At 41.7% G+C, this 20621-nt stretch overlaps 2 protein-coding genes across 2 annotated transcripts; both read left to right on the forward strand.

The window, feature by feature from the left end:
- The first annotated feature begins 5604 nt into the window (after positions 1-5604).
- Positions 5605-8107, forward strand: znf706 (zinc finger protein 706). The gene is made up of 3 exons (XM_053446570.1): positions 5605-5738; positions 6905-7049; positions 7217-8107. The coding sequence occupies exons 2-3, from the start codon at positions 6915-6917 to the stop codon at positions 7310-7312; spliced, it is 231 nt and encodes a 76-aa protein (XP_053302545.1). The 5' UTR covers positions 5605-5738; positions 6905-6914; the 3' UTR covers positions 7313-8107.
- Positions 8108-13027: 4920 nt separating this feature from the next.
- On the forward strand, positions 13028-20310 carry ywhaz (tyrosine 3-monooxygenase/tryptophan 5-monooxygenase activation protein, zeta polypeptide). The gene is made up of 6 exons (XM_053446667.1): positions 13028-13161; positions 15341-15640; positions 16920-17037; positions 18052-18215; positions 18509-18604; positions 18814-20310. The coding sequence occupies exons 2-6, from the start codon at positions 15350-15352 to the stop codon at positions 18910-18912; spliced, it is 768 nt and encodes a 255-aa protein (XP_053302642.1). The 5' UTR covers positions 13028-13161; positions 15341-15349; the 3' UTR covers positions 18913-20310.
- Positions 20311-20621: the final 311 nt, after the last annotated feature.

Here is a 20621-nt window from a genome sequence, read left to right on the forward strand (position 1 = left end):
TGGAAATGTAAAAATTGTGTTTCAGATTCAGTTTAACCGTCACTGGTGTTTTGTCTGTGTGTGTGTGTGTGTGTGTGTGTGTGTGTGTGTGTGTGAGTGTGTGTTTGTGTGTGTGTTTGCGTGCACTGTGGATGATGCTATCCTCCCTTGTCTAATTTGTTTTTCAGAACACCTGGGCCTCCGCAGAGCTCTCTCTCTCTCTTTCTGGGTGTGAGTGTGTTTCAATGGAACTAGATAAATACAGGTGGGGTCATTTTCTTCTCATAGATACACACAGATAGAGAGATGAACGAGAGAGACGACAAACAGGGAGGAAGAAGATTTAAAGTCGCAGAGGAAGAAAGTAGAAAAGATGATTTTCTGATGAAGTTCTATTATAACTTTATTAACACTTTTCCCAATGAACTTGGATGTATTACTCAAAAGGTCTACCTGTGTCAAAAAAATGTTTGTTAACATTTACAGTTGAAAAGTTGGGCAACAAAAAGACACAAAAATACCACAGAGTTAAACTACCGCAAAGATGCTCACGGCTATAACAGCAAGACTCAAAACTGCCACACACAGATAAAAACTCAACACAAAAGGAACAAAACAACCATAAACATGTGTGAAGCTCCCAAATATAGTTGCAAAAACTACCACAAAGATGCTTATAACTATCACATTGAGACACAAATGGATGCAAAACCACAACAAAGCTTGTTTGCTCACACACAAAAAAAGACACAACTTCTAAAAGATACAAAACTACCACAAATAGATACAAAACTAACACACACAGACAGAAAACAAAAACAAACTACAACACAACATCTCAAATGAGAAGTAAAACTAACACAGAGACATACAAAAAAAGTTTGTGTGTCTGACAGTGTTGTGTGTCATACCCGCATTGTGTGTATGCAGAGGGGAGGGGCTTTGTGATGCACAGGATGTGTCAAGGGCCCCGTTGTCTCATGTAATGACTGAGTCGTTTATCATTCACTCAAAACAAAGTGAGAAGTATGTTGTTCTTGCCTCCATCACAAAAATGGTTATGTATAAAACTTTCTCTTATCTGTACATTTTCCTTCATGACCTGTGTCTGATGGAATGTCTGCCATGCGGCGCTCTGACAGCTGAAAGAGTGCGAGGGCCACTGTACAAGCTGCCACAAGCACACTGCAGAGTCAAGGGCCGAGAGCCACGGAATACCTGCCTGCCTCCACGCGTGTGTGTGTGCGTGTGTGTGTGTGTGTGTGTGTGTGTGTGTGTGTGTGTGTGTGTGTGTGTGTGTGTGTGTGTGTGTGTGTGTGTGTGTCTCCCAGTCTGTGAGAGAGGTGAAAGGTGTATCCAACATACCAGGAGTTTTTCTGTGAGGAGAAGCAGCTTGTCAGGACTTGGCCAGGATTAGGTGTCTGAGTCGGAGCTGTTTGAGCGCAGGTTCCTCTAATTTGTCATCCAGCTGCATTAAAAACAACTGATGCAGTCAAATGCGTTTTAAAGATGTTAGTCAAAAACTGGGGTTCAGGACCCCCCCCCCCCCCCCCCACAAAGGAAAATATATGAGGAAGAATTTCTGGGATATAAAATACATTCATTTGATGACTATTCTTATTTCCCTTAATTTTAGATTTTTTTTATTTGCATCGCTATCGGTAAACTGCAGAGGAATATATCTTGTTTTCTGGTTATATATAAACATAATTTTAGGTGTAAGGGTTTACATTTAGCATTGTATATTTGATAGTATAATTAATATGTTTTAGTGGTAATACTGAGTATTAAGTTGACTGGGTTTAAGGTCATACTAGACCTTGGCTGTAATGGTCCTTGTCAGTGGATCGAGTTGCCACAGAGATAACCAAGTTACCAAACTACTGTCATTACAAGCTATATGTGGCCCTGAATAATTTTTTTTGCATATGTAGTATTTTAATAATTAGTCATCTTATTACTATTTCCAACTTTATACCATTTACTGTGGCTCACGAGGTGGAGCTGGTCGTACACTAACAAGAGGGTTGGTTGTGAGATCCCAGTCTCCCTAATATCTAGTGAGCAGACATTACAGCAGCAAAAACATTCATAATGATAAGTTCAATAACAGTTGCTTTTGTTTTAAAACTGACTTTCGAGCCAGTGTTATTGATTCTCTGAGGTTGGCCCGAGTATCAGAGAGCTGCTGTTAGTGAGATGAGTGAGCACAGTCACCACCTTCACAATCAGCCTCTGTCTGCCCGACCCCAGACCTCACCTCTCTCCTTCAGCAAGTAACCATGTGTGTGTGTGTGTGTGTGTGTGTGTGTGTGTGTGCGAGTCTGAAGGTAAGAAATTAACCTTTTCTTCCCCTGAAGGCATCGTTTGCCCTCTTGATGGGATTTCTGTGAGTTTCTCGGGGTCAGTTTAAAAGAAATAATGAACAAGACCGTTTGCAAAAAAAACAAAAACACTCAACTTCGTGTTGAGTTGTAGTAAACTCAAACAAATAAACAACCGGGGGAAATGGAAGTTGTATCAGTATAGTAAATCATTGAGTTTACTTTTAATTTCTTCTCCCTCAGAGCATTTCACATTAGCAAGTCTGCAAGTCATAGTGGACAAACACACGCTCTCTGATTGGTCTATTTTCCAGGCAAAAGGTCAAGTGCAGAGATGTGTGGGATATTCATTATTTGTGTTATTTCATGTATTGTTACCTAAATACACAACCGGTACCTGCGTGTGAGTGGGTTGTGTACATGTCAAACAAGTCACGCGTCCTCTGGCGGCAGCAGTGAAAGTTACCACCAGCATGTGGATGTGTTGTTACGGTGTCGCGGCTTGTGTACAGCCTGACTGGTCCGGCAACATTGTGGCTTGTCACAGTGGAGAAGCAGCATCAGCAGAGGACTGTGGCAGAACCTGTTGGTTTGTAAAAAAAAAAAAAAAAAAAAAGTGTCGGAGGGGTAGCCGACAGAGGAAGTGACTGATGGGGAAGATGAAAATCCAACTTCCTCTTCGCTCAACAGCCTCCAGAGAATCAAGGAGGTCACACTCACCCCCTGAGAGCTGATGTTTCATCCCGCTCTGCGTGCAGTTTAGTTCCCCGACGGGTTTTCATGAGCCAAACCAAGTCTTCACCCTGAAATGCTTGATCAGAGGTCCACCTTGACCCCTGGTTTAACATGTGGAAGAGTCTCTAATTTGTGGTTCGAGAACAAAGAGATCATAAAAAACATCGTGGCTGAGCCGAGAGTGAACCTGAAAGCCCTTGTGGCGGGAGAAAAGGACCCAAATGACGGTGGAGGGGTTTAAATCTCAGGCTGTCTGTGGCAAACCCCTGCTCATTCACACGCACAATGGACAACCAGATAATATTCTCCTCTCCTATTGAATCGCTGACACCTGGAAGATTTGCTTTCACGCAGGCCCTCGGGCAGGTCAACCCCACCCCAAACTTAAGCTAGCAAGTCCCTGCACAACATCCTCCAGGGTGGGGGGGGAACTTGAGCATTGCAAGGCTTTTGTCAACCACCGCCACCCCCTCCTCCTCTCTTTCTTTCTTTTACTTTTTGCCCCCTTCTGAAGGCATAATCACATCCTTCTCTCTTGAGAGATATTTCACCCCCTTTTCACAAAAGACAGGAGGGATTGTCTCTCTTTTCTTGTGATGAGAGGGCCTGAAAAAAGTGGAGTGGGGGGGGACACAATAGCTTGTCGGAGACTTTTCTCACAATGATAAGATTTCTCTGAAGGAGGTTGTGACGCCCGAAGGAATGAGTGCTGCAGTGTCTGCTGGTGAATATAAATAGACATATATAGATGCCATACTTGTTAGGACTTTGCATTGACTTCCATTTATCATGGACCGCCTAACCTGATCCCTAATCTAAACCATGACCTCACACACAAACACACACAACTCTGTAGAATTCTGTTTACTTTGAGTTATTTTTTCTAATAAAGACAAATAAATTAAGGCAACTGTGATATCATGATTTTCTTGAGGGCGGCCCGGCGATACAGTGGTTAGCAATGTTTCCTTTTGGTTCTCGGGTTCGAATCCAACTTTGGCCAGGGGCCTTTCTGTGTAGAGTGTGTATGTTTTACCCGTGCCTGTGTGGGTTTTACTTTGGCTTCCTCCCACAATCCAAAGACATACATACTATAGGGTTATGTTAATTATAAACTCTTAACTAACAGGAGGTATGAATGATTGTTTGTCTCTGCATGTCAGCACCGTGATGGACGGGCAACCTGTCCAGGCTGTGACCTGCCTCTCATCCAATGTGACCTGGGATTGGCTCCATCCTCCCTCACGACCTGCAAAGAAAGGGTAACCATTACAGAAGATGGACGGAGTATTTTCTCTAGAGACTGATTATTGCCGTGGATCCGTTTCTGTGTTTCTATCCCGATGGAGCTGGAGTTGCATTTAATTTACATATTAGCTGAATTTAGTCAAATACCGAGCAGAGGAGAACAGCTCCACTGTTCCCACCCCTGAACCACAGTCACAGATGGAAAAGATAAGTGTCTGCTGCAGGCCAGAGAATCACATTATGGTCTGCACAGGTCACACCACTGGAGTGTTTGTAGAGCTGAGATTAAAAATAAATGTTTAACAGTGAAAATGATGTGTTACTGGGTCAGTGGCCCATTGGTAAGTCTTTGAATTGAGGTTATTATGATACAAATTGTTTTCATATTTCAACCATTATCAGTTTTATAGTGTATATCAGTATCAGCTTGTGCTTGTGTGTTGAATGTGTCATCCTCACACTGTGAATCTTGACAGTGGACATATTGTGGATGCTTGGGCACTGGAAAAGTAACAGCAGGATTTAACACTCAGAGCACACAGGGCCTGCCACCTAGTGTTAGCTCTGAGCAAGCATTTTCTTTTCTATCAGGAATGCAAAGATTTTCCATAAATTGCATTGATCACAATATAAAAAATGCATGCACCGGTTAAGCCTGGCAGATTTTAGCTGAATATCATCAAATATCATACAAACAGGAACAGGGAACTACGCGGATAATTGAAAGCCTATCCAGGTATTTTGCATCACAGTATCTGCAGCTGTAAGAAGAAAATAAGTGAGAATGCTCCTTAATGCTCTTTTTAAAGACACATAATCATGGTCAAAAATATATATAATTAATTTGTGGAAAGTAATGCATTTCTCCACAGAAAAACAAATGTGTTCATACTGACATGATTTGATTTCCAAAGCAATAATGAAACACCATCAGCAGTGTGTCCGTATAGTAGCAAAAAACGGAATCAAATTTAGTTGATCATCATAATAAATAAAATATATTGTAATTTGTACCAATGTATCATCCACGTTGTAATAACATGTAATAACACAACTCTGCCGGCTGGGGGCAACGCTGTCACCGTCGTGTATACGCAAGCATAGCGACTGAAACTGGTGCATTCACTGACTCCTCCTATAATCGTAAAATCTAATATCAGTTATGTTAATAGGTGATTTGTGCTATCTTGTTATCCACTCAAATCAGAGTTCGGCACCCCCCCGCTCAAAATATAACCTCTATCCACTGTTGGGTTGGTTGAGTTTGAAAACCCTTTGAATTGTTTGTTTCGTTTATACGCAGGAAACTCGGTATGAATAACGAAGCACAGTTGTAACGACTGGGCTCAAACGCAGCATTAGCATTAGCTAGCCTGTGAACACAGCAGCTGTCACACTCGTGTGGGCACCAGGTGGACGCGCAGCTCACGACACGCACTTCCGTCTGAAGAGGTGAGACTTGCGCTGATTTTATACGTATTGAAATTAGATATAAACGCTCCCGGGCTTCGTTATCGTCAGCCGCAGCCCCTAAGGTCGTGTTCATCGGGTTAGCCGACGAGCTAGCCACAGGGAGCTGGGGCTAGCATGTGAGCTAACCATGTTTGAGCTCGTGGACGCTGGTGGCTTAGCTCGGGCCAACAGCTGGATTAGTTCAGGACCAAATACTCACATCTCTGTAATTATTCATAACATTGAATGCTTCGGGCACCAGCACTGATAGAACAGGTGTTTGAACCAGCTGTGTGACATATGGGGCTGATACAAGCTAACCAATGCTAACAGCTAGCTATTTATAGAAGCTGCTAGTGAGGAAGGCTGGATCCCCATCAGGGCAAGATGGGAAACTGCCCCAAAGTGCGTGGACCTGCAGGGGCCCAGGCTGCCTCGGGTTTAATCAGAGTTTGGCATCTTCATTAATTTAACAGATGTCAGAGTATATGCTCAATCCTACATAAACTTAAATGAGGACATTAATGTGGATGCTGAGTTTTTATTTAATACTCAAGTTCAAGGGGCCAAAAGCTGCATTTGCAGTTATGGTTTACTTTTTTGTAGTTTCCCTTTGCAATTGAAGTTTTAACCTTTTAATCCAAATCTTCATTTTGATCCATTTAACCCTTCATCGTGACTGGATCTTATTATAACTGCAATCTGAGCTGTAGATGGGAGAAACTAGTAATTCTGTAAAAAAATGTTGTCAGTAAAACAGCTTGTGTCTAGGTTTCCCCAATGAACAAATCATTAGGCAGAATTCCATCAACATCCGAAGTCCAGATAACTCTGTAAAGCTGCTTTGTGGAGAAGGTCCACGTTCAGCCACTAGACTAAACATTTCTAATGTTGTTTTTGTCCCGTCATCCTCAACGCCTTTCACGAACTGCACAATCCCCACCCTCATGCATGACGAGGGTTTATGAGTCTGCTTGTGTTTCACCTGCAACACGTGCATTTAAGTACAGGTTGGACTGGAGTTGTATCTTGTTTGCTCGGACTGACCCTGGCTCACTGGTAGTTCTTGGCTGTTTGTTTGCATTTCAGAGTCTTTGTTTCTATTTAACTACAAAAATTAACTACAGGAAACTAGCTTAAAATGTCCTGCTTTCCTCCTCCTCTAGGTTTTCAGCCATGGCACGTGGGCATCAGAAAGTTCAGTCTCAGCAGAAAAATGCCAAGAAACAGGCAGAGATGAAGAAGGGCAAGGGTCATGATCAGAAGACGTCGGCCATGGCGGCCCTCGTGTTCACCTGCGCTGTGTGCAAGGTGGGTAGGATGCCAGGATTAATTAATCAATTCTGCTGCCATTTGCTCAGTTTTTAGAATTGTTTAATAGAAAAGCCTCCTGTCACTAAGAAGTCATATTTTCAACCTCATGCAATACTTCTGCTGAATTATAAAAGTTTTTTCGGTTGTATCCTTCTCCTCTGCAGTCCCAGATGCCCGACCCGAAGACCTTCAAGCAGCACTTCGAGAGCAAGCACCCAAAATCTCCTCTACCCCCTGAGTTAGAGGGAGTGCAGGCATAACTGCTCACCCTGGATACCGAACTGAATTTTTCCACGGCCCTGCACCAACTCTGCAATTATCTCCGTCTTACAGCAATGGATGATCCGATGTAAACAACATGAAGCACCTCTCCTCATTTCTGCTTTAACAGGCTGGATTGCCCCCCCCCCCCTTCAAGTCCTAATTTTTGCTTGTGTTTGAACACATCAGGGCCTAAACACAGATGTTGGTTTTGATTTCAGGTCGCTGACAAACTTTCTAATCCATGTGGTGAATGAAACTGTCGCTTCAGTCCCATAGTTTCTCAGAACAAACTCCTTATTGCCCACGATGCGCTGTGGACATAGGAATATTTCTCATCGCTAGCTCTATTACCTCTTTAACTGAAGCTTTAATAGATCGAGTGTGTGATTAAACCTTTATAGCCAGCATGCCACATGAGGTAAACAGCGTGCTTACAAAGCACATGTCTGAAATGGATGAGAAATAATATAATTCTAATTTTCCGTTTGTCGCAAGTGTGACCTAATCTTTTTTTATTGCTAATCGAGTGTTAAAATGGAGGCAGTGAGATTTTCTTTTCTGATACCAGTCCGCCCACTCTGCTGTTGGCCTGTTGTACTGCATTCTTTCATCTACGTAATCACAACTTTATGTCGGGTCATAAAAATATGAAATTTTCATTTCCAAGCTGCTTCATGAAATACGACTTAATAAAGATTCACTGGAGCTTGTCAACATTTGTACACTTGGAAAAATGAATCATCCTCCAATGATGTATTATAGCATTTGATTAAATTTTACTTTGTTGTATACCTGCTCCTTTCTTGAATGTGTTTCTTTTAATGTTTTTTTTGTGATATTTCGTTGGATGTGCATATGGTGAGGAGACAATTTTCCCATGTCAAAGTATCTGTGTGAAAAATCATATTTCTATGCACAGTATTGGATTTTGCCCCTCGGGAGCCTGATTAACTGGTTGAAAGGGAGAAATTAGGACACCAGGAAGCTGTGTTAACGATCCGTGACAGTTTTGTGTGAACAAATGATTATTTGCTAGCAGCTGATGTGACACCACACTGATCACAGAAAACCAATAAGTTTCCACACTTGCTGTTCTTGGACATTCACACATCTGTTGTCAGTTGATCATTTGAGAAATATTCAAAACATCCTACTGATCAGTGTTGTGCAAGTTCACTACTCTCATGAACAAGTTCAAAGTTCAGTTCATACAAGTAAACATTTAAATTCTGAACTAGTTCATTTCATAGTTTTACGGTGGAAAGTGAGAATGAAAGACTTAACTTGTTAAAGAAAACCTTATCCATCACTACCCCTTGCCTTTACTGTCGGAATGTTCATCAAACAGTGTGTAAAAATCCCTCAGATAATAATAAGGTGCATCGGATCTCGGATGTAGTTGCTGAGTCTGCGTCTCTGCTTTCTCCTTCAATCTGTATATGAGACCGAGAGCTGTTGTGTTGCAGGTATGGCCTGCCCCTTTAAGGAAAGTTTGTAGTGTGTGACGTAGTGCACCAGGGTATTGTTGGAAAATACGCTAAAAGTGTGTTTATAAGGAGAAGTGACGGACCACCTAGAGGTGATGCAAATGTTGCTCCTGCTGTAGATCCGAGAAATAAAGTGGCCGCTTCCAAGTAGAGAAACATCTCCTCCTTCTTCACGGAGCGGTCCGGACCATAGATATATGGTCCGGACGGCTGGTTACCGACCAGACAGCGAGTCAAGATAACCAGTGACAGGGGCGGCTCCGGGTACAGGCGACATAGGAGACTGATTTATCAAGACGTGACACATGCAATGTAAAACAATACATTAACGTCACACCATCATCCTCTAACCCCGGGACGAGGTAGAAGCGCTGTGAAAAGCGCTCCGCCTCCTTTCCTCGCCCATGGTAAATACTTTGGCTGTTCGCACCCGCAGTGTAGTGCCGGGAAGAACCAGGAAGCGCCTTGGCCACACACACAAGCACATAATCTCCTGTGGGGGGGGTGGCGGCTACAGGCTTGCGTAGGTCAGTCACCTGCGAAGACCAGCATCATTTACCCCTGAACCATGAACCAGCGCGGAGAAATGATGATAAAATGTAATATAAACATTTTAAATATAAAATTAAATATAATTTTTTTTTATTAAATTGAATATATCTTTTTTAATTAAATGGGAAAAAAAAAAAAACTGCGCGCGCACATCCTGCGCAGAAGCCCATTGCGCACATCCTGCGCAGAAGCCCAATGCCCAGGAATTGCACGCGCAGCTTTTTTTTTTTTTTTTTTAATTAAATTAATTTTTTTTCCTGTTTTTTTATTGAATTAATCTAAATTAACATAGTGTAAGATATTTTGCAATTAATAGAAGAAGTCCTGCCAATTTTAAGTGCCAGCATGAAAATAGCATTGACTGGGTTTCTAGAGACCGAACGCTTTACCGACTAGGCCACTTGAGCTGATGGTTATCACATGGAACTAAGCAGAGCAATACCATGGACAAATTATCGTGTGTGTCGCTGTCATTTTATGCTGCTTTTGATAAACACTTCAGAGAAAATATTTTCTACTTTACTACATATATCTGACAGCGACGGGTATTTTTTGAGAGAAGATTCCAGATTCATTCACTTTACGGCTCAATAGAGCCGTATAGGGAATAGTCTCTGAATAGTCTCTGAATAGTATCTGAATAGTCTCTGAATAGTCTCTGAATAGTCTCTGATCCATGAAGCTTCCTTCTACCAAGTTGTGTGGTACGGAGCCGAGACACTGGCCAGAGAAGAAAACAATTGGAATACGTTGCTTGTTTGGTCTGCATATGTGTGCCATGGGAGATGGGTATCGTAGTGCGAAGTCTAGTTAGTTGGTTTCGGTTAGGCTAAATCGCGGACATTTTACGGGCACTGAGCAACGAGATGATGAAAGCATTCGATTTAGACAGCGTCTCTCCTGCGAAGAAAGTATTGAAAAGCGTTCGTTCATGCACAACACTGCTACTGATACAGTGAAGGAGGTTCTGAATTGTAAATGTAATTTGCCTTCCATGTTTTATACAATTCTAGTTACTGCTGCCACCCTAGTCTGGTTCAGCTGCTGCTGTCTGGAAACAGCATCACAGCCTTGAGGCCTGAACCTACAGGCTGCATATCGTTTTTTTTTAAACAGACATGCCTAAGAATTCAATAGACAATAAGGGCCTGTCTATGATCGTGCATCCACACGCTCGTGTAGCTGTAAAGACGACATGATGGACTCAACATAAGCTCTTACACACCCTGTAATTATTTATTGCTGCAATGTTAAGCAGCCTAACCCTGGGATTTTACTCTTTTAAACAAGTTTGATAAAATCGGACTAAAGAAATAAATATCTACGGTAAACTTTACAGGGAAAATGTGTCCCACAGAAAATAGGACTAGAAGTAAACTACAATAAATTAAACGGACCTGAGCTAAAGCAAGGTCATATAATACTGGTCATCTTCTTATTGCATTAAAAATAATTTCAGGAGGAATAAGGTTCAGTTTTTGCGGATCAGCTGTATGAGTCACAACTCGCATTGTTCATCTGCATCCTCACACATTATCCACCTCCTTCCTCCCCCCTTCCTTCCCATCTGTAACCTTGTGAGTGAGAATGACACAAGACATGTTCATTCATACGAACATACACACACACACACACACACACACACACACACACACACACACACACACACACACACACACACACACACACACACACACACACACACACACACACACACACACACACACACACACACACACACACATCTGCTAGTTCCTCTTCGTGTTACAGAATCTCTGTTTGCACCCAGGCCTTACATCACCAGCATAGGTCAAGCTCTTTTTGAGAGGCCGCCCACTCGATGACCCCAGAAACGTACCCGCACTCTTCACTCACAAAGAAGTTCATATTGAACCTGTTTTTCCTTTTACATAACAAGTCAAGGGGTGTAATTCCATACATTTTATATAAACCCGTAGAACTAGATATACATGAGTTTACGGGTATTTAAGGTGATGCATACCTGCCAAGCCAGTCGCTTGGCTAATGGTCTTTAGCATAAGCAGAAACCTACAGATTAACTGTAAAGCCCAGTGAAGCAGACAAGAGACAGATTTAAGGTTAGGGTCAAAATGTGATGTCACGTCTCAATGGGATCAGGAGTATCATGTGGGCTATAACCTGTCACCCACTGTAGGGCTTAGTGATGAGTCAAAACCTCCTGTGACAGCATTTTCACTGGATTACTCTTCAAACTTTTGGAACTTTTCATGATCAATTTTGCATTAAATCATGCACATTTAATAATGCAGTGTTTGTGGGAGAAAAATGGGTCATGATATATTGTTCTCTTCAGTGCACAAGTGTTTACGCCCACAGTCTGCAGATTTCAAATATAACTGTATTCTTTGTATTATTTTTATTAACATATTCATTTGTATCACTCATTTAAATGTTATCTTACTAAACACAATGGGCATGCAACTTCCCGTAGATAGATAGATAGATTGATAAATAGATTTTAAGTAGGAGGGGTTCGAAAGACAAAAGGAACCGTGGCAGAGTATTGAAGCCAAATATAAATTCAGATTTAAAGATAAATGAAATGTGAATAAAAAAAAGTATAGAATGACACAGACACACATACACAAAATAATGTGTCCATCTTCTGCCTGGGCTTAGTTTCTGATGGGAAAGAGCAGGTAATCCAATCCTTAATGTTAATATAAAGGCGGTGTGGCCTGGGATGTAGGGGGGATTTTTTGGCCTAGGGGGTAGAGTGTTCGAACTCCAACAAGATGGTTGCCGGTTCGATCCCGACTCTTCCCCATCTGCATGTCGAAGTTTCATTGGCAAGATACTAAACCACTAAATTTGGCAGAATTTCAACCACCTATTCATTGCACAATATCTTCATTTAAAAAAAAATTTCAATTTTTTTTTTGTTCGAAGTCCGCCTCTGCACAGGAAGTGCGCAGTCTGCTACTGAAATAAATAAATAACAGAAAATAAATGAAAAGTACATTTTCACCACTTTCTAATTTTCTCAAATTTTGGTAAGAATTTGAGCATGTTCAAGCCCTCAATAAGCCAATTCATTTGCCTGAAAAATAATAATAATAATCCTCACTGTCAGTGCTCAGGCCCTAATAACTGAAGCTACACAAAGTCGTGCATTAGACTAACCTAGCCTGCAGCAGATGTAAGTGTGCAAGAGTCAAACTTAAAATAAAAGACTAGAAATATAAAAAAAAATCAAAATAAATCCATTGACGTTAAGGATCCTAAAATTAAATCAGTGGCACATCAAAGCCTGGTCCAACGAAGCGTTAACTCGAAGTGACATTTCTACTAACAACAAGGCAAATAGGCATTTAAGATACCTGGATCCTGGTACACCTAACATTTTGTATACAACATCAGTGCCTTATCTTTCAACGACATTCAAGCGGTAAGGAACATAGATAGGAAGATCTCAACTTCCTCTCACCACACCAACTACATCTCCCATGAGTATTTGCGGGTGGACGTGCGCATAACTTTATTCAGAAGTTACTTCATCCAAATAAAAATAGGAGCAAACATTAGGGTTTCATTGAACATATTTCGTTAATCTGAACGTGGATCGGTTTGACTTGGCCTTTATATATTGTTCTTGCCGTACACTCGGTCGCCCTGGCAACAAGGCTTTGACGTCATCGGCCCCGGCGCGGCCGTGCTGCTGCGTCTTTGATTGGAGGGAAACCCCGTGGATGAAGCGGGAGCGAGCATCAGCTGTGCGGCAGGGAACCAGGAGCGTCACCGAGTGAAGGAGCGACCCAACGCAGGTTAGTTCCCCGTAATAATAGCGCTCGCGGTCGGCTGTAGGCTCGACGGAGAACCGCTATAAATCGTCTTTGTGCTCCTGGGGTCGCCTCTTTTGTTTAAAAGCCGAGGTTAATGCCCGCGAGTGGGAGCCAGCATCGCTCCGCTGATCGGTCATTGTTCGGCGGCGGCTGGATGGGAAGCGCCGCTGCACTTTAACCCATCTATTGTTATTCGTTCGCCGTGTTTAGGAGACCCGTCGTCGGTTAATTCAGTGAAGGAAAGCGGCCTCTTGACTACCGAATGTGTCGAACCCGTGTAAACCGCAGCCACGGCTCGTTTTCCGGGAAGAGGAAAAAAAAAAGAAAAAAAGGGCGTTCACTGTGGAGGGCGCTACGCGAGGCTGCGCTGGTTACAGCAGGAACCGATCCGGGGCCACTGGTACCGGGTCGTGTCGGCCCGTCTGCGGCGTTTTCAGACATTTCCCCGCATGGAGCCGTACGAATAATTAAAGCGAAATACCAAAGGCCGTCTGTCAACCCCGTCTACCGTGGGAGCTCGGTCGGTGGTGCAGGTGTGTGCGTGTGTGTGGGGCGTGAAACAGGGTGGCCGACATTCCTCAGAAGGGCGCAGGTGTCTGCATCGCTGGCAAATCTGAGTCACTGTGAGATTTCTCTGGGTCGGTCCGGAGGCAGCGAGCGAGGAACTGCTCCTCTTTTGTTTGCTAGTGTTGTTGCATCGCTGCAGCAGCAACAGTCCTGCAGGCTTTCGGAGATCTAGAGACGATAAAACAGACAGGAGCCTACCTCTGGATGAAAGGCAGTGGGGGGGGGTCAGCAGGGGCTGGAGCAGAACAAGGGGGGAAAAGGCCATATTTGTAGTGTTTTATAAATGGCATCATCATGACTGGTTAAAGCAACAGCAAATAAAACAATAAAAAAAATTACAGAATTTGATAGAGAATTAAAAAATGTAACGATTTCTGGATTGAAAACAGCGACGTCGGGTCAGCAGGGTAATTTGTGTAGCACATTTTCAACAATTTGTCGTGCTTTACATAAAATACAAAAAGGCATCATGATGGAATGTAAAAGCAACATCAGACGGCACAAAAAGAGAAATTAAAGGAAATAAATGCAATTCCTGGTAAAAAAAGCAGCTAATTAGGAGCGAGCAGGGGTTTGATTGGAGCACTGAGAGGCAAGTTTATTAGTTAGGCACAATTCAAAGTGCTTTACATCCAATTTAAAAAGCATCTTGACAAATTATTAAAGCGACATTAGACAATACATAAAAAGAACCATTTTAAATATACATTTAATGTTTTATAGAATACAACAATATCAAATAAGAGTGAAAGTAACAATTCTGTGTAAGAATTGAGTAACTATTTGATTTAATAATAGGCCGTGGCAAACAGGAAAGTCTACAGCATTGATTTCAAAGAACTAAGAGTTGGAGCAGGCCTGAAGGTCTCTGGGAACTTGTTCCACGAGGGGAGCATAAAAACTGGACGCTGCTATTCGGTGCTTAGTTTTGACTCTGGAGACCGAAAGCAAACTGGTCCCAGGTGACCTGAGGGGTCTGAATGGTTTATAATCTAGCAGTACATCAGAAATGTATAACTAGACCAAGTTAACCACATGATCTGCTTCGCCTCATCTGTCTTTCTCTTAAGGTTCTCTTTTAAATACATCTAAGCTGGCGCACGTCCACTCATTTGATTTTTATGATTAGGTATAATAAGGTCATTCATTGACAGGAAAATAATCAAACGCAACCTGATCACTCAAGCAAAAAAAATCCTTGGTTTTCGGCTTTGAAAATTTGCTGATTTTTGTCACATGATAATTAAATCTAATGTATCTGCAAGTGCTTTATTTTTGAGATTCAGATGTTCAATATGATGATTTCCTGCTTTTCCGTGTCAAATGCTATCGGAGTACGTTGGGGATATTGGAATTTCGGTCAAACAGATACCTGTCTTAATTTGAAGATAAATAAATCTAGTCTGTATTCTTTCTGCGTTCAAGTAAAATGATCAAATCCCTCCCCCTTCCCCTTCATGTTGCTCCTTTCATTCTCTCCCTGTTCCTGCCCTCCCCCAACACTGTCTCTCTTCTGTCTTCTTAATCCACCTCCTGTCCTCTTTGTTTTGTCCTTCCCATCTCCATCTCCTCCGTCCTTCCTTCCTCACCCCAGACAGGAACCATGGAAGACAAGGAACAGCTGGTACGGAAAGCAAGGTTGGCTGAGCAGACTGAGCGATATGAAGACATGGCGGCAGCCATGAAGAAGGTTGCCGAGATGAGTGAGGAGCTGGAGAGTGAGGATCGCAACCTGCTCTCTGTTGCTTACAAGAACGTGGTCGGGGCTAAGAGGTCCTCCTGGAGGGTGATATCCAGCATTGAGCAGAAAACTGAAGAAGGGAAAAACCCTGATGTCACAAAGTACAAGGGGGAAATTGAGGAGGAGCTGACTACTATCTGCCAGGAAGTCCTGGTAAGAAACAGACCGTGTGTGGGGGGGGGGCATTTAAAATGTCAAACATTTCAATTAGGGAATCCACATAGAAAACTACATTCCCAGGGCCGGTTGCATGGAGCAGCTTTACAATAGATCAAAGAAGTGATGCTTGACAGTTCGAAATTAATTCCAAATATCTTTAAACCCCAATTTCAGAAGGATGGTGAATCCTGGGTTCAGAAGTCCCTGGCAGAGACTTGGATATATTACTTTACTTAAACTAAATGGCATTTTTTGTCTGCCATAGCAAACTTCTGCTCTATACATTTGTGTTCTAGTTAAAAGAAAAGAATACAAGCAAAAGGGTGAGGAATTCAAAGTAGATATTTTTTACATCACCGTGTTGCCTGCTAGTTTTCCATTCAACTGTCTCCATAAGGCCGAGATCTTATTTTGATACAGCGAGTAACAGCAGCAATCCTAAGCAGGCTAGTTCGCTCATTAGCTGCTCATTTTCTTTACTCTCTCTGGTTCCCTGTGGTGTAGTACTAGCTTTTCACCTTTTTGATGATAAATAAAGGGTTCAATGTTCAAACTCTCTGAATGATTTTCACCAAACATGGGTCAGAGTTTAGAAGAACTTTATGAGTTTGTACCGTTTAGTGCAGATCCAGTTAGTGATCTAAGTCTAGTGGAAGCAAGTGTTTGGCCTTTGCTAAGGTGTGAACTCATGTTCCAGCTTCAAGCGTGCTTGTGTGACAGAGGCGGGTTAGTTAATTATATAATAGTTAATTATGAGCGGCATCGTGACAACCGTGAACAAACTTATTAATTTGAGTCGAAAAGCTTTGATCTTGTGGTCGAGCTGGTAACGGTATAAACAAAGCTGATGTTAAACAACGTGATACTTAAATGATGATCAAGCTACTAGATTAGGTTATGACTATTAGTATTTTAGTTTATTGTATGATGATGAACAAATTATTAGATACATTTGGTGTTTTTACTGTGATAAACACATGAAATGAACACACACAAAGTCTGGAACAGAACAACAATTCAAAGATGTGTATATGCGAAGTTTCTGTAAATGGATGACTGTGGTTTTCCAGTGATCAGCAGTTTGGTCATTCACAGGTTTTTAGCTGTTACACCTAACCTAATCTTAGCGTCGTAGGACTCGAGAACCAAAGTAAAATCAAGCAAATTAAGCAGCTATCCAGCAAACATAGTTATCCAGGAAATTCGGCTTATTCGTACAGGCCTCTGGTGTTGTTTAGTTTCTACCCTAATGCTGCACAATTGTCACCTGCAGGATCTGCTCGACAATCATCTGATCCCAAAAGCTGTGGAGGCTGACAGCAAAGTTTTCTTCCTGAAGATGAAGGGAGACTACTACCGCTACCTGGCTGAGGTGGCATCCGATAAGACGGGTGAGTGAAGCAGACTTGCCTGTGTCCTGAACCGGCTACAGTCATCACACACTGCAAGTAGCCTCTCCACCTGGCTTTGGTGCAATCACTCAAGGAAGTCTGACAGCAGCACCAATGGGATTGTTTCCTCTGGTGTCCTGAGCAGTGTGCAAGACACTTCACACACAAACAAAATCAACTGTGCCATCTCCTGCGCTGCTGTGTGATTGGGCCCTTTGTTTCTATGGTAATGATCTGTAACTCATCTGCTGAATGCTGATTACAGCCTCTTTTTTAAGATGAGGAGAGGCTTGCTTCAGGTGTTGTCTGTGGCCAGAGCATTGACTACCTCCCCGTCCTTGACCTGAAACTGCAGGCTAAAATGCAGTTGCGGCTGGGTTGCCGTGGCAACAAGGGGAACCTTGGTGCAGGCTACTAGTTTTTGTTTGTTTTGTTTCCTTTTTCAAGTGGCTCTGCCTGGGTGATGACATTTCAAGTTATTGTTTTTCAGCACCACTAAAAATGTGATGTAGAGCATTTTCTCAATAGGAAATGCACAATAATCCCTTTGGGTTGTTTGTCACCTTTTGATTCTTCAGTATTGCATCCATACAAGTCAAAATATTGGCCCAAGACAAACCTGGACCGCAAACAACTGGTTTGCACCACAGACTATATAGAAAATGGATGACATGATGGGGGGGCACCCCCCAAAGTGAAGCCATTGGTCTTGATCGACTCCTAGTGGCTGCTTGTAGAATAGGTTTTAAAGCCTGCCTGTTAATAGGAAATAGACAAAACTAAACAGTCATGGTACACCTCAAATATTTTTCTAAACCACTGATATTTGTCCAATTGCAAAACATTTTATTTAGTTATTTGATGATATACCAACTGGTTCATTACCTCCACTAGACATTTTGAGCAGTGAATGTCACATTTTCGGCAAGATCCTTAAACTGTATAAATATTTGCCTGGCTGATATATTTTGTGTTTTCCATTTCAAATGTTTGCTTCATGTCTTCTACTTGTAGCCATTATCGAAAACTCAAAAAATGCCTACCATGAGGCTTTGACATTGAGCTATGAAAAAATGCCACCAACAAATCCCATTCGCCTGGGCCTTGCTCTCAACTTCTCCGTCTTCTACTACGAGATTGCCAAATGTCCAGAAGAAGCCTGCAGGCTGGCAAAGGACGTAAGAACTTTTTATATTTCCCACTTTCTTTTTGTCTGTTGGTTTTTAAGCTCCACATTGTGTCCTGTGAAGAATTTTTTGGAAACTGGTTGAAAAAATATGTATTTGGAAGTACATTAATCATAAAATGGACATATTGGCTGAAAGGTGCTTGTGAGATCTGAACACATAGTTTGTGGGTTACAAAGCTGCAACATTTGACAATTGAAGCTACGATTTAGAGCTGATTTATATAATATTTGGTTAATTGGTTTATAACATAATCTTTCATGTTCATTTGTTTTCTCCTCTAGGCCTTTGACGAGGCTGTTAACCAGCTGGACACAGTCAAAAATGAAACCTACAAAGACAGCACCTTGATCATGCAGCTGCTCCGTGACAATCTGACAGTACGTGCCTGTTTTATTTTCCTACTCGTCAGCTGTGTCTTACACTCTCACTTTCTACTATCCCCTCATTTCTAAACTGATGTGGATTGAATACCACATTACACCACACCAGGAGATATCCCTCGTTCTACCTGAGAACCTATTTTTCTTCCCGTTCCAATTTGGAAAAGAAGTGTGTGCTAATCCTAATATCCTTCGCTTTATTGCAGCTGTGGATGTCGGACGCCCAGGGAGAAGGAGAAGGCGAATGCGAAGGCGAGGCTGAGGGAGAGCAGGGGGAGAAGACGGAGCAGTCCACTGAGAACTGAACTACAGAGAATAAATAAAACAAACAAAAACACATTTTTTACCTCTCACCAGCCTAAGTTGTGTGTGTGGTTGTTTGCACATACATGCACATATATGTATGGTTACACTCCACTCATGATGTGTAAAGTACAGTATGTGTGTGCATACATTAAAGTGTGTGTTAATTGTATGAGCACCTCCACAGAGAAAAGATTGGAATAGATCTGGTAGTTTTTTTCTTTGTTTCTTTTGGGACATTACTCAATGTGAGTCAGTGGATGTTTATTTTGTTGTCCGTGGTTCAGTCCAAATGAAAACCCCCCCCCCCCCTAAGATTTAAAATCCGCGCCGCTCTCTTTAACCTTATTTACTGTAGCAGCTGCTGCTGTTGCAGGAAAACACAATCAAAAATAAATAAATACCTAACTAAGTTTGATAATGTATGTTTTTACTTGAACGGAACATTTTCAATATTTGTGACACTTGGGTGTAGAAAATGTACCGACTGTAAAAGTGTTCATAGCAGTCTGAATTCACCACCAGTGAGTTCTCATTCTCTGGCGGGATTCATCTTGGTAAAGATCCACCACCATATTGCTTGTATTCAGCCGGGCCAGTCTGTGTCCAGTGTAGCAGGTAGTGATTGTTATGGATGGTACATGTTCTGGCTCAGTGGGTTCTGTGTGCATTTGGGCGTTGGGACCATTTTTTTTTCATGAATGAATGGCCACATTTGGAAAACTGTAGTGGGCATATTTATTGAGAGGATTTACATTCCAACGTTGCGGACATCCTGTCACTCAGTGAAATGCACAGACTATAATTTTCCTGCATTTTTTTTTTTTTTTTTTTTTTTTTCATACATCATGACAAGGTATAGAAAGCCTAAGACAAAGTGAACAACTTGATAAAATGGCTCAATACTGTAACTTTTGATATTTTATCTTTCAGCAGTGCATAAGATACTTTGGCCATGTGCTTATATGTGGCTTTCTACTCTTTTCTATTCAGGTGTTTTTGTATTTTCCTTTATTTTGTGTATTTTATTCCCTTGATTTGACTCCTGGAATGTATGTATGTTCTCAGTAGTATGGTGTGAGGGTTAGGTGTGCTTTGAAACTGGCAGGTTTTGCTTAGGATTTAGCTTAAACCAGGTGGTTATACAGTAACATTTTCCTTCCTTGAAATAACATTGTGAAATGACCAACTAAAACAATTCTAAATCTAAATTGATTATTAAATGAACCTTTATAGAAAGCTATGATGTGACCATAAGTTACCAAGTAGTGTCGGTTTCTTCTAATTAAAGATCTTGGTTTTAAAAATAAAGATGGGATGCCAGATTCAGAATTTGCAACTTACACTCAAGAGTACTTTATTTGGCTTTCATGTGAGTGGAATTAAAACATTAAAATCAAGTGTGCTATTTGTGTCTTTTCTTCTTACTGTACATGTGGAATCATGCTTTTACAATATTAATGCATATGAGAAGCCGAGTTAGGCCTGTCAATATTTATAATGCAAGCAGAAGAAATCCTCAGTGACCACATGATGTACACAGGTTAACTGTCAGTGTCTGCCTATGTCCTCATTTATACAATCAGAAATGTCTTTGTTTTAAAGACACAAATCTGAAACCCCCGAAAGGTTTTTATTTAGTTTTTCCCATTAGTGTACAAACCCCACCATGTCACACCTAGACAATACAAAAACCCTAACACATTACATA

This window comes from Pleuronectes platessa, chromosome 18 (genome assembly GCF_947347685.1).
Source record: "Pleuronectes platessa chromosome 18, fPlePla1.1, whole genome shotgun sequence".
NCBI lineage: Eukaryota > Metazoa > Chordata > Actinopteri > Pleuronectiformes > Pleuronectidae > Pleuronectes > Pleuronectes platessa.